Raw genomic sequence first — 15,105 nt, forward strand, 5'->3', positions numbered from 1 at the left:
ACTTAATGTTATTACTATTATTGATTTATTTTTTATAGTTATATTTAATGGGTCACACTATGTGCATTGTGAGGACCAAACCAAATCTCCAGGTTCTCTTTTGAGAACCAGGCTGAAGAACTTGTGCACCCCTGTACATATATATATATATATGTGTGTGTGTGTGTGTGTGTGTGTGTGAGTGTATAGATAGATAGATATGTACAAAATTAATATATAGATATACTGTAGATGTGTGTGTGTATACTGTATGCACAAATACATTTGTTTGTGGTTAAAAAAGCACCCTCTGGTGGCAGTATAAGTCTGTCATAAAATAGTGATAACATGAGTTAGTCTTTCATTTAATACAATGAACAGACAAGGATCCTTCTCCCTCAAATGGAAACATTGCACAGGCTCCATTGTTAAATGTAGCTGTAATCAGAACATGCATGTGTGTTTATTATTATAGGAACACTTAGCTCACTGAGAGAATATAGATTATGCATGTGTTTGAGAGACAAGACACAGTAGATCACTGCTTGTGTTACATTACATTGATCTCAGGTGGCCTTTAGCCTGTTTATTATAAGAACATGCTGTGTTCTTCTCTCTCTCTTAATCTCTCTCTCTTTGTGTGTGTGTGTGGTACTAAGATGGACGAGGGACCTCTGAGTTCTAGATTTAAAAGAAATAATTGAGTTTATAGATTTTCAATTGTTTCAACCAAATAGAGAACCTGACTTCCTGTACATATGTGAGTGAGTGTGTGTGTGTGTGTGTGTTTGCCCACTCACTGCAGTATACCAGAGAGTACTGAAAGAGGATCGTCCCCTGCCAGACTCTTTGCTGCACCAGCAGAGGACACCGCTCTCTGTGAGCGTGCGTGTGTGTGTGTGTGTGTGTGTGTGTGTGTGTGTGTATGTGTCTGATGAGAAAGAAATGCAGCATTGGTGGGAACTGGTCCAAAAAGCAGAAAAAAAACCTTGCCACATTCAGTGCAGCACATCACCGGGGCAGAGCAGCCTCAAAAATTCAAACTGCAGCCCTCATCCCACACACACACACACACACACACACACATATTCCTGCACTGTCCCATCTTAAACTCTGATGTTATCAGTATGGACATTTTTGATGCCACACTTGTCGATACTGTATATGGATACTTAATGTGACCTTTGGTGTGACACACAATACTGTCAAAAACTGCATTTTGATAGTGTTTATATATATATATATATATATATATATATATATATATATATATATATATATATATATATATATTCAATATTTTGGGATTTATTTGTCATAGTTTGAAATGACTTGCATATTTGCAGCATGCATATATGAAGGCAAAGCTATGTTTAAAATTGGTTAAAACATATATATATATATATATATATATATATATATATATGAAGTGCAAGAGAGAGCATCTTTAACTTCAACTCTTAATTTGGGTTTCTGTTTTCAAGCTTCTACAAAACATAAAAAAAATTAAACTTTAGATGCCAATTCTCACTTTTAAATAGTTTGTTAGCATGCATATTACAAGCATTTTGGTTATTGATTAGTACTAATAAAGCACATATTAATTCCTTATTCTGCAGGACCATATTTTAGATCCCTTAATCCTACCCCATGCCTGCTTAACAACTACCTTAATATTAATAAGAAGCAAATTTAGACTTACTTAATAGTGAGAACTGGTCCTGAAACTAAAGTGTGGCCAAAAAATGTAATAAAAAAAATGTGGTAAATTTTTTTTTGTCCATTACACGTTATATGTACTCAATATGGTAATAACAGTAAATTATGGATTATTACATGCAATAAATCCCCTTCCTCAAAAAAAAACTCGAACCCTGTAGTAAGTACATGCTGTTTGTTAATATTATTCAGTACTTATATATTTATTATATACTTATATTATTATAGTGTTTCTGTATCTTAATTGGTAGAGCATTGTGTTCTCAAGTGCAATGTTGGGGGTTCGATTCCCGGGAACACATGATAGGTAAAAATTGATAGCCTGAATGCACTGTAAGTCGCTTTGGATAAAAGCGTCTGCTAAATGCATAAATTGAATTTAAATTTAAATTGAATTTTAATTTTATTCACTACTACTTGTAATTATATGCTGTTCCCCTCCAAAGACACTGCTTGGCAGGATAGGCCACCAAAAAGAAACCTTTTGGCTAGCAACATTAGCAAGTATTCCACAGACTTGAATGACATAAAAGTGAATAAATTACGACTGATTTATTTTTTTTATTTTTTTTTACTATCCCTTATGTGGGATATCCTATATGTGGTTTGTAGTCATCAATGGAGGAGCTTAAACAATGGCCTGTTTTGAGAAAAGAGGATGCAGTTTAAGAACAGCAGTATCTAGAGCTAGATACGATAGGGCAATAAGAAAAGCAGGTGACAAGACAAATCTGTTTCTACTGCATAATACCAGCTACATCAACTCCTTAAAATTATTTAAAGGAATAAGTAAATAATTTATGGAAATAAAAAAAGAAAGTAACAATTTACTGTAATGTAATTACTTCAAACTGTTTGCAAATAATATTTTTAGCAAAAACAATCAAATAAACAAATAAATGCACATAGTGGTAGAAGATTTCTCAACCAAGAAAAACCAATGTATAGTCATCATAGATTCTTATTCCAATTATTCACCAGTAAATATATAAATGCAGCTCTTCACCCCCATTCATAGTTTACATCGATTACTAGGAGTCACACAAATTCCCAAATGCAGAAAGTCTCTGGGTTTCAGATGACAATTGCCTTGATCCATGAAAACCTGACACTGCTGGTGCAGCCTATTAACAATACCAGAAGGGGTGGGGTTGACAAATGCAGAGTCATAGGAATCTCAGTTCTGCCAATCTATCATGGATATATATGTGAGAGAGGGACATAGACACATATTCAAAGTCACAGTCAATTTATAGGTAAACACGCACATACACATACACACACACACACACAAACACACACACACACACACACACACATACACACACATGTACAGTCTGCTAATATTCATTTATGTGTCTTCCTCAATGTGGGACAGTGACGCATGTTACGCTTGTTGTTATGGGTCAAACAAACTGATGTGTATCCCAGCAGTTGTGGAGCTGACGGACCCCTCATGTTTGTTTCTGGAACTGTACTCCCTATTGCCTCTCTAAAAACTGCAATGCAGAAGAGACTCCGGACCCCAAATAACACCACCTTACAACCTGAACCCACATTTACAGCTCAGAGAGAGGGAGGAGGAGAAAGGAGAAAGGAGAAAGGGGCAGAGATAGAAGGGGCAAGAGGAAAGAAGGGAGGCAGTCATCCAAGGACGGGAAAAGTTGAGTGTGAGCCAGATTTTAGCAGATTTTTCAGAGAGAGCGAGAGAGAGAGAAGGGGGGGGGGGGTGCTGTTGAACAGACTAGCTGCAGTTGTCTCCAGACCTCCAGTGCTTCAGTGCGCTTCGCTTCTGTTTTACCGGCTGGATTGCGCGTGTCCCTCAAAAGGTGCGTCGGTGAGAGTGTGTGTATGTGTGTGTGTCTGAGAAGTACTGAGACCAAAGCACTGCGTATTTGTGTGCAACATATTCTGTGGACTGATGCCCTCTGCTTCTCTAAACAGGACACACAGATTTACCTGCTTAACAGAGGTACGGCACACACACACGCACACACACACACACACACACACACGCACACACACACACACACACACACACACACATGCACACACACATACTGACTCAACCAGACACAAAACATGCAGCTTGAGTCATTTGCAAGCATTTCGTTTGGTTTTTCATTGTAAGAAATGTATTTATTAAGTTTATTTATATACATCAATACATTTATTAAAATAATAATAAAATAATAAAAATGCTTTATAAAACTAGTTACTAGTTATTGATATTATTATATATTAGTAGTAGTATTGTCAGTTTAGATCAAATTGGACCAAGTTAGTAAATATACTGTCCATCAATACATTTATTAAAATAATAATAAATAATTAAAATGTTTAATAAAACTAGTTACTAGTTATTGATATTATTATATATTATACATAAATCTATTTTATTAGTATATTTTATTATATATATATATATATTATATACAATACATATTATATACAATTTATAAATAGTTTTGTTGATGTATTAAGAAATATATTTATTTATTTATAAATACATGTTTTGTATATTTATTTGTATGTAATTGTATAATAATTTGCATGTATTCTGTAGACACTTACATCCAAACCAGCTTACAGTAAATTGCTTTGAGACTTGCTGACTGAAGTATATTCTGTCAGCTCATCTCTCTTGTTGACATTTGAACAGATAAAGTTAAAGTGAATGTGGTTATGGAGTGTGTGTTTTATGTCTCTGTATGTACTTTGTATAAGTCTTGCTGGCCTCTGTTGTAGAATTTTTCTGATCAAAATAAATTGCTCTGAAGAGATTTTGAAGCCAGATTAACTTTATTAACAAGATAAAGTGAGTTATGGTTTACAGAAGAAAACTCCAGAATCTTGTTACATGTAACATCTTTTTTTGACAAGGTATCTTTTACCATATATGAACTCCTGAAGGGTGAATAATAACATCAGGTACCAATTTCTAACCCCTATTCTTAGTTAGACAAGGTCCTTTGCCATATATGAGTGTTTTTTAAGTTTTAAATAGTTCACTGTTCTAAGTACACTGCAATCCTTAGCACACAGATAGATAATAGATAATAGTAGAATACTTTTCTCTTATGACTGATTGTATTATATTGAACCAAGTTCAATGATTACTATTCAAAACTTCCCTTTTTCACAGGTTAGAGGGTAACCGAACAACCAAATAAACAAAGCCAGATGGAATTCTAGCAACTTAATTTTCCCAGCTGGGCAGATCCTTGTGCTTCCAGATCTCCTGAGAACTGGACAGGCTTTTAACAGGAGGAATCTTATCTTTGATGTTAGGATCTGCACGCTCAGATTGATCTAGTGCACAATTGCTGAGAAGTGTACAGGAGCCTTTGCCATCCAGGCAGCATCTTGAGGAACAAAGAATTCTGGGAAACTGACAAGACTGGACGTGAACTGCTGAGGAAGGCAGGTGCACGTGACAAAAACAAGGGAGAAGAAAGTGAAGTGCATGATGAAAACACAGAGCAGAGGTCGTCTGGGAGGAGTGCCCTCAGAAAGAACTGTATCCTCTCTTTTGCTCACATTCATCATTGGTAAGACTTTCCTCTACCTCCTCTATGAAAACAAACTGTTGACAACTATTATGTTTAGTTGTTTTTTTTTAAAATACAACAGACCAGATGAATTCCTGTTCTTGTCACAGAGTTGTTTACTGCAAGTACCAAGTCTGTACTGTACTAATATTTCATACAGAAAATTCATATTGAATCAGTGAGCTTAAAAAGTCTGTGCAATTCTCTGATGTCCTAAACACAGACACACACGCAGATCCAGCTCCTAATGTTGCATTGCAGAGCTGCCGTAGAATAAAGTGTTGATATCAGCATTAGTTTAGTGGCTCAAATTTCTGAGACATATTTACCCCTGACAACGGAACTATGCTCAGGAAACTGTGGTCAGAGTTATAATTTGCTCTCTTTCATGTCATATCATATGTCTGACTCAAGACTTTCTTTCTGATTGTTAAAATGTTCACATTTATTTCATTGAGCAAAGTGTTTTATCATTTAAGTTGGGCCTTGCATATCACACTGTATTTGTACTTGAATATGGGATGACAATGCTCTGAGGAACTTGCTTTTAGTTTGCAAGTTAAAATTTTGTTTTTCAGTTATATTTTGGTTGTGAATAAGACAGATTTATGTGAGCGAGAGCTGTGAACGTGCATCCCAAGTTGCTCTACAGAACATACTTTGGACTACCACAGACTAATGTCAGATGAGACATAATGTAAGGAGTTTTGTTTCATGGATGGTAAAAGGGAGTATCACAGACTGGTGTTGAGTTAATCACAGAAAACAAGGGACTGAAGATCCCATTAAATAGGCTCTTGCATTAAGTACATTAGGAAATCATTACAAATTTTGCTTAAGACTCTTTCAAATGTTTTTCATTTACATTTTTGCATTTAGCAGGCGCGACTTACAGTGCATTCAGGCTATACAAAATTATTATTTATTTTTTTAACCAGTATGCTCTTCCATGAAGCCAAAGGAACACATTTATTATATATATATGTTTCAAAGTATCTGGGCTATTTTATCTTCATTCATTTAACACAGTAGTGCTGTATTTTATAGTAAATAAAAATACTCTAGTTAATGCCTAGTTTTGTATTTTTTTTTTGAGTATTTTGGGAGATTTGTTACCGAGAATCATTAAGTCTCATGAGATTGATTCCTCATCAATATTTATTCAATTAAATGTTTCTCTGGGGTAAAGCAGCAGGCTTTTTTTCTGTAACGGAAGCACAAAGTCTTTTAGAGAACATGAAACAATCATTCGTTTCCTGGTTTAAAATACTTCTCATGAAAGGGTCCAGTTGATAAGTAGGACCTCTTCACTGCTTATGGGACGTCTCAAGTTACACAGCTGTGTAAACTCAGCACTCTCACACCGGCACATGTTTATTCTGTCATATTGCGTGCCAAGCAAACTTCTGGACACTTGACGTCAGAGAGCCCAGGTGTGTATGGAAGCTAACCCAATAGCCTGCTTATTTCTCATCTACAATGGTACATACATTATGTAAAATGTGTACAATATATACATTTATAGTTACAGTTATGGATTGTTTTATATGAACTTTTAATATCCAGACACACGGTTTCACTGTTAGCTTGCAGAACTGCATTCAAACTGATAAAGTGCATGTACCATGAATATCGACAAGTTGTTCCTCACAATGAAACAAGAAAATATGTATATAATTAATTCACTCATTAAATTATGCCTCTTACACGTTTCACAGTAATAGAAGACAATAAAAGTAATAGTAAACACATAGAACAGAAAAAGATAAATAAAGATGACTAAAAATGTATCGCTGTATCTCTATAAAACCACATAAAAACCACATGTGAAAGTTATACGAACCTTTCTAAACTACCCGCTACATATTTAAATATTATTATGTATTATTATATGTACTATTTGCATCATTTATTTGGTTTATCAACATTATACATTTATTTTTATTATGTATTAATTTAGTAGGATTTTTACTATTATTATTTTAATTAAAAGTTTTCTAATTGTTCAATATATTAATGCATTTGGTAGAAACTTTCTAAACCATGACTGAAAACTAATGAGTTGTTTGCGGGTTGTTGAGAAGTTTCATACTTGACCAATAATATTTATTGGCACTATAAAGTCTCAGAAAGGTTTATGCATATGTGTTTGTGCATATGTCAGTTAGTCATTGATCTTAACGACCTTTTGATAGATTTGCGTCTCTCTCTTGAGGTTTTTATAGTGTCACTGACTACATTTCATGTTTTCCATCTTCATCTGCTTTTTTCTTCTTATTTCAGGCATGTGTTGTGTTCATGCGCTGGAGATGTCTACTGGTAAGGTTCCATTTCTGGATGCAGTGAACGGCAGCACAGTCCTTCTGCCCTGCACCTATGCCAGCTGTATTGGAATCACTAACCTCTACTTCAAATGGGAGTTCAATAATAATGGCACCATGCAGAAGGTAACAGATATTCAGTTATGGGATAGTCCGATTAATCCACTAACATACATAAAAATATTATTATGGTACAATTCCAAATCACGTGAACTGCTTTACACTGACGGTCGAATGTTGGCGCCATCCAGCGGTCAGACATTCGAAATCTCGTGTCGGCCTCGCGCTCGCTGCTATGCAAACGCAGCTGGCGCCATCCTGCGTCTCTCACTTATCGATTGTAGGTACACTGACCTTAGAACAGAGGAGTTCAGTATATTTACAGTTTAGATGCAATGTTCGCCTTGTCACTACCGATTGTTTTATATGTTGTGGTAGACTTTTTTCTTAGCAATGTTAACCATGTTAACATATTTAGTTATTTGGTAAACAGCCGTGTAATAATTTCGATAATATACAATTGATAGTTTTCACGTGACGTCACACTCACAGGAACGCCCAAATGGAGGGCAAAATTAAGCTCTGCTCCACTGAGCGCCAGTTATTTGCAATTTACATTAAGAGAAACCATTGAACCATTAAGCGGATTGCGTTCACATTCCGACCTCATCTGCTTGCCTATGAAAACTATTTATCATTAGTGAATTTGATATTTTAAAATTACTGTTTTAAATATAATAATGCACTTGAAGTGTTTTTACAACGTTTGTTGCAATGCTTAATGATTGAACATTGCCCAGGATGAATGATATGCATTTGCATTTTGTTCACATACCTTTGTTTTATTCTTTTGAGAGGTGATCTAATGCTGCGTTCCAGGCAGGTTTTTGAGCCCGTAAGTCACGATTTCGAACCACGACTCACGACTTTATAGCGTTCCAGGCAAGTCACGCCAAACTTCCTGAGCGCAAGCAATTGTAGCTAGATTATTAATTTTATTGCAATGTTATATTGTCCTAAAATCGTTTTTTAACGTGCACCACTTGCGTAAACACTGCATCCATAGGCAATATTATCCGTAGAGGCTGCCATTGTTGTTTCGCAGGCTATGTGACGTCAGAGTTCGTAACTCGGAGTACATCTATCTAGTAGCCTACGAGTTCACGGGTGGGAAGTCACGGGTTTGACTGCTGTTCCAGTGCAGTTTCACGGGTAGAAGGTTGGAAAAACACGGGTTACGGGTTGCCTGGAACGCGGCATAAGTATTCGTGGCTGTGAAACAGCTGGAAAAATTGATAGGCTTGTGCTGAAGTTCTATGGACGTTTTGTCCTTCAGGTCTTTGAGCCGGTCACGTGACTGAAAACCGTCAATAGTCTAAACCCCTTTACACGTCCTCGATGTTTATTTGTGTGATAATTAACTGCTCAGTGTGAATTCTTCTTTACTTAACGTATTCAATTATACCTCACCATGTAGCAGGACACTTTTCACATTGTATTCCGCCTTTATTTACTTAAGAAAACATTGCGAAGTCTAACATTGATTGGATGGAAATATAAATAGAAGCCCTTTATCTTGAGCTGGTTTTGTATGCTTTCAAGGGCACTTGAAGTTGAAGGGCAGCAGTTCTTCCAAATCATTCCATTGACTTGATATTGTTTCTCAGTGTCATATTCTGTGTATAGTCTTTCAAGTTTCAAAGATGGTAACAAAGATACATTATCACTACAGACTTCAAAGTCAAAGAGAAGAGTCTTTGTTAAGGATATTGTAAAATGATTTGACATTTAAAATATTGCCTACATATGAACTATAGTATTGTTAGTCTCAAAGGCAAAAAAGAGCCATTGTTAGTTGTACTGTACAGATGCTCAGTTCAAAATTAATAACTGACAGCTCTCTTTCCCAATCAGATGGCTGATTCTGTAATTCCAACTGATAATGTGGAGCCAAATAAAGTAAACATTTACCGTGAGAGGGTGGAATATGTTGGCTCCAGTAAAGGAAATAACATCTCCATCCTGCTTTGGAATATAACATTTGAGGATGCAGGCATCTACATCTGCTTTGGCAAAAACCCCAAAGAGAAGGGCAAGAATCACAGCGCCATTTTCACTCTACATGTAGTAGAGGAACGTAAGTGTTGCAGTTTGGTGAGAGAGAGGAAGTTACAGAGAGAGAATGATAGATGAACATCACATTCCAAGGTCATTATTAAAATATCTCTATGTGCCTTTTTCTCCTCTCTCATCCCTTTTTGTGGTATTCCCGGTTGTATCCCATTCTCAGTAAGGGAGGTTGATAACACACTCACCAAAATCATTGCTTCCTGTGTTGGTGGATTCATCGCTTTGTTAATGGCCTTCATGCTGCTAAAGAACCTCACTCTGTTCGTTCTCGCAAAGATTGAGGAAAAAAAGTGAGTTCATGGCAACTTGTAGGATGTACACATAAGTATATATTAGACTAAAGATTAAGACTTCCTGTACCCTTTTCCAGAATTGGACCATGCAATTGCTTGACAAAAATAAATTATAAGTAGTATGTATAATATATATGGTTTATATATATGACCTCCCTCTAATTCTGCCCATTTCTTCCTATGTTTTTTCAGTAAGGAGTGCCTTGTCACCTCCTCAGGGAATGATAACACAGAGAACGGGGGTCTGTCGGGCTCCAAATCTACACCAAAAAAAGCATGACACTGTGCAACCAAACAGAGTCACACATGCAAGTGAAAACATGGATCAGCCACCAAGCTGTGCCCTCTCTGTTAATTTACATCCGTGTTTACAAATGCTATACTTACTTTATATATATATATATATTATAGATAGATAGATAGATAGATAGATAGATAGATAGATAGATAGATAGATAGATAGATAGATAGATAGATAGATAGATAGATAGATAGATAGATACAGTCGTGGGCAAAAGTTTTGAGAATTGCATAAATATTGGAAATTGGAAAAGTTGCTGCTTAAGTTTTTATAATAGCAATTTGCATATACTCCAGAATGTTATGAAGAGTGATCAGATGAATTGCATAGTCCTTCTTTGCCATGAAAATGAACTTAATCCCAAAAAAACCTTTCCACTGCATTTCATCGCTGTCATTAAAGGACCTGCTGAGATCATTTCAGTAATCGTCTTGTTAACTCAGGTGAGAATGTTGACGAGCACAAGGCTGGAGATCATTATGTCAGGCTGATTGGGTTAGAATGGCAGACTTGACATGTTAAAAGGAGGGTGATGCTTGAAATCATTGTTCCTCCATTGTTAACCATGGTGACCTGCAAAGAAATGCGTGCAGCCATCATTGTGTTGCATAAAAATGGCATAAGATTGCAATAAGATTGCACCTAAATCAACAATTTATAGGATCATCAAGAACTTCAAGGAAAGAGGTTCAATTCTTGTAAAGAAGGCTTCAGGGCGTCCAAGAAAGTCCAGCAAGCGCCAGGATCGTCTCTAAAGAGGATTCAGCTGCGGGATCGGAGTGCCACCAGTGCAGAGCTTGCTCAGGAATGGCAGCAGGCAGGTGTGAGCGCATCTGCACGCACAGTGAGGCCAAGACTTTTGGAAGATGGCCTGGTGTCAAGAAGGGCAGCAAAGAAGCCACTTCTCTCCAAAAAAAACATCAGGGACAGATTGATCTTCTGCAGAAAGTATAGTGAATGGACTGCTGAGGACTGGGGCAAAGTCATATTCTCCGATGAAGCCCCTTTCCGATTGTTTGGGGCATCTGGAAAAAGGCTTGTCCGGAGAAGAAAAGGTGAGCGCTACCATCAGTCCTGTGTCATGCCAACAGTAAAGCATCCTGACACCATTCATGTGTGGGGTTGCTTCTCATCCAAGGGAGTGGGCTCACTCACAATTCTGCCCAAAAACACAGCCATGAATAAAGAATGGCACCAAAAAACCCTCCAACAGCAACTTCTTCCAACAACAGTTTGGTGAAAAACAATGCATTTTCCAGCACAATGGAGCACCGTGCCATAAGGCAAAAGTGATAACTAAGTGGCTCGGGGACCAGAATGTTGAAATTTTGGGTCCATGGCCTGGAAACTCCCCAGATCTTAATCCCATTGAGAACTTGTGGTCAATCCTCAAGAGGCGGGTGGACAAACAAAAACCCACTAATTCTGACAAACTCCAAGAAGTGATTATGAAAGAATGGGTTGCTATCAGTCAGGATTTGGCCCAGAAGTTGATTGAGAGCATGCCCAGTCGAATTGTAGAGGTCCTGAAAAAGAAGGGCCAACACTGCAAATACTGACTCTTTGCATAAATGTCAAGTAATTGTCGATAAAAGCCTTTGAATCGTATGAAGTGCTTGTAATTATATTTCAGTAAATCACAGCAACAATTGAAACAAAGATCTAAAAGCAGTTTAGCAGCAAACTTTTTAAAAACTAATATTTATGTAATTCTCAAAACTTTTGGCCACGACTGTAGATATATAGATAGATATATATATAGAGAGAGAGCAATGATAGTATTAAACAAATGTGAAATATTTACATTCATAACCTTTCCAAGGATGATGTTCACAGGACTTATTTTTGGTTGATACATAAACACGGATATGAATAAAAAGAGGGGCATAAGGTTTTCCTGCATATATTACATTTATATATGCGTTTAAATATGCATCGCACATGCAGCCTCATGCATTTTAGTTTCTTGGCCCACACTGAATCTGTGGGTTGTACTTAAAATGATAGAAAAATGAAACATTTTCTTCAACAATGTTTGAGACAGGGATAAATGTATCTATGCTATTCATTTAGTTCATTGAACTGGACTACAAAACTGTGAAGAGCCTATGCCCTCACATGTACAGTAGGTGCCTGACTAAAATAATTGTGAAAGGAGTACATGTTTCTTGTGTTTAAAAAAAATTTAGTCCCGTTTGTCAAATGGCCATTGACTTTGAAAAATATATGTTCTAGACAGACATTTTTAGAGGGACCCTAGTGATTTGTATTGTTCCAATCACAGAGACAGACTCTCATAGCTGATTAATCAAACTGCATGTTTTAATGCAGTATCTAAAAAAGAAAAAAACAGAAAAAAAAACAGCAGAACTCTGATTGTGAAAAGTGAAAAAGTGACATGACATTCAGCCAAGTATGGTGACCCATACTCAGAATTTGTGCTCTGCATTTAACCCATCCGAAGTGCACACACACAGAGCAGTGAACACACACACACACCCGGAGCAGTGGGCAGCCATTTATGCTGCGGCGCCCGGGGAGCAGTTGGGGGTTCGGTGCCTTGCTCAAGGGCACCTAAGTCGTGGTATTGAAGGTGGAGAGAGAACTGTACATGCACTCCCCCCACCCACAATTCCTGCCGGCCCGGGACTCAAACTCACAACCTTTCGATTGCAAGTCCGACTCTCTAACCATTAGGCCACGACTTCCCCTAAAAAAGTAATCAGCATGAGGAGAGATTTAGGCCTTAAACAGTCTTGAGTCCAGTTCAAAATAAACCTCATTACTGTTTTTGCTTGAAAATGAAACACAGGTGCCTGTTAATGCTTCTGTTGCCACCTTTTGGCGAGGATGACTGAATCAATGCAGTACATTACAATGCAAAAAAAGAAAGAAAGAAAAAAAAAAGAACAGAAAATGCTGCAAAATTGCAAAAGCCACCAAACAGTTAGTAAATACAAGCTAATGAATGATACTTGACAATCTGTAGAAATCCTTATCCTCTTAGAGAAAACTCTGAATGAAACACTGAAAATGCTGCTTCAAATAATTTCCAATGCATTATAGCATGTTAAATGCCAGAAGTTTTAGGGGTGCGTGGCTGACTATAACAGTAGAAACGTTGTATGTAATGCTTTTTTATATACTGAGAGAAAATTGTCATATAATGAACATAATTAGCATCAGCTTTGAAACTAAAAATAGCTTGGTGAATTTCCATGCTATTCAAAATATGAATACCAAAAAAAATAATAATAATAATCATATATTATTGCCACCTTTTGGCAATATATATATATATATATATATATATATATATATATATAACTTTTCGATGCAAACATACTTTGACCTGAAAACCATGCAGCTTACCCTATGACATGCAATATTTAAAGGCAATAAACTCATCATCACACAGTCATGCTAATCAACTAAATGATAACAGTATATATCATGTTAATATAGATTTAATAATTGAGACATGACTGGATATAGGTCTCAGATTTTCAGAAGTTTAGCTAATAAGCATTTCAAACTTTCACTTGAAGGATTTAGGGAATTCAGAGGACAACAGAGAAGGGGCTAACGTCAAGCAAGTCTGGTGAGGTCTGCTCATTCAGTTAGACATGAAATAACATTAATAAATAGATAATGTCCCAATAGTCTGTTAATAAAACTACAGAGATGCTGTACAAAACGTCAACTCTAAATGACCAACAGCAGATTATCCTGTCATTTAAAAAAGATAGGTTACCTCTTTTAGTAAACTATTATTTAGTGAGATATATTTTAACCAAGAATCTTGGTTTATGTTGGTAACGAAATACACGTAAGTCTTCCTTGAAAAAAGCTGCTTGTTTTGAGACTTAGGTCTCTGCAGAGCAAAAGTGGGCGTTTATCACCTTGTGGGTGTTTTCAAACTGCTGGGTGTTTCTAAATCATGCAATCAAAACGATCCCCCTTACCCAACCCCACCCCTAAACCTCACTATGACTCCAGATAACTCCAGATAAACTTGTCAGAGGTCTAGTCTAGTCTACAGTAGTCTAGTCTAGATTTGTAAACTCAAGATTGTGGATTTGTTAATTAGACCTATAGAGCACAAAACAGTCTAGGAGAAATCTGGTAAATTAATATTATATTTGGACCTGAAAACTCTATAAGCAGTTTATACTATACATTATATCCAGGAGCTTTCCTCTCGATGTGTAATATCACTAATTGTCTATTGAAACAGCATTTAGGTTTCTATTTTTTTTTATTTGTTTCATTTGGAAACATATATATTTTATTTAACAATGCAAGGTTGTAGTTTTAAATGATTGTAATTGAGTTTGTTAAAGGGTCACTTTAACAAACAGTTGTGATAATGTCATTGATGCTCAGGTGTTTTTTTTATCTTGTGATGGCACACAGATCAGTAAAGCAATACACATTCAGAGGGCTCTTCAGCTTCTTTTAATGAGAGAAATGTTGGAACGGTACATTCATACATTTTCAAAGCACTTATTTCTACCTCTTATTCAGATATTTTCATAATAGTGTTGTGCTAAATTTACACTTAATGTTTCTGCATTTTACGTTAAGATTTTGGAAGAGTCAAGAATTTTTCAGGTTGTTCAGTGAAAAAGTTTGACGTTCTTTTTGAAATTGGGCTTTAGGATCTTAGATCTTCTAATTTATATTATCTTTCTTGCGGTCTTCATTTTATTAATGCACTATTTAATTAACAACATACAGCACCAGATTTGGTTGGATTATTCTTTGTCATGCTTGGTGGTAGTCATGGCCCAATTCATTTTTCAACCAAA

The 15,105-nt window shown here is 36.3% G+C and overlaps 1 protein-coding gene across 1 annotated transcript; it reads left to right on the forward strand.

Annotated features, from left to right (window-relative positions):
• Positions 1-4,853: 4,853 nt before the first annotated feature.
• LOC132130502 (sodium channel subunit beta-4-like) lies at positions 4,854-10,373 on the forward strand. Its single transcript, XM_059542224.1, has 5 exons — positions 4,854-5,249; positions 7,533-7,696; positions 9,485-9,707; positions 9,861-9,990; positions 10,186-10,373. The coding sequence occupies exons 1-5, from the start codon at positions 5,165-5,167 to the stop codon at positions 10,271-10,273; spliced, it is 690 nt and encodes a 229-aa protein (XP_059398207.1). The 5' UTR covers positions 4,854-5,164; the 3' UTR covers positions 10,274-10,373.
• The last annotated feature ends 4,732 nt before the right edge of the window (positions 10,374-15,105 follow it).

Source organism: Carassius carassius, chromosome 4 (assembly GCF_963082965.1).
Source record: "Carassius carassius chromosome 4, fCarCar2.1, whole genome shotgun sequence".
Taxonomy (NCBI): Eukaryota; Metazoa; Chordata; class Actinopteri; order Cypriniformes; family Cyprinidae; genus Carassius; species Carassius carassius.

Excerpts from the sequence above, each read along its gene's own strand:
- LOC132130502 (XM_059542224.1), top strand. The coding sequence starts at position 5,165 with ATGATGAAAACACAGAGCAGAGGTCGTCTGGGAGGAGTGCCCTCAGAA. Across the intron at positions 7,697-9,484 it reads ATAATGGCACCATGCAGAAG|ATGGCTGATTCTGTAATTCC; the intron begins GTAACAGATATT and ends TTTCCCAATCAG. Across the intron at positions 9,708-9,860 it reads TCTACATGTAGTAGAGGAAC|TAAGGGAGGTTGATAACACA; the intron begins GTAAGTGTTGCA and ends TCCCATTCTCAG.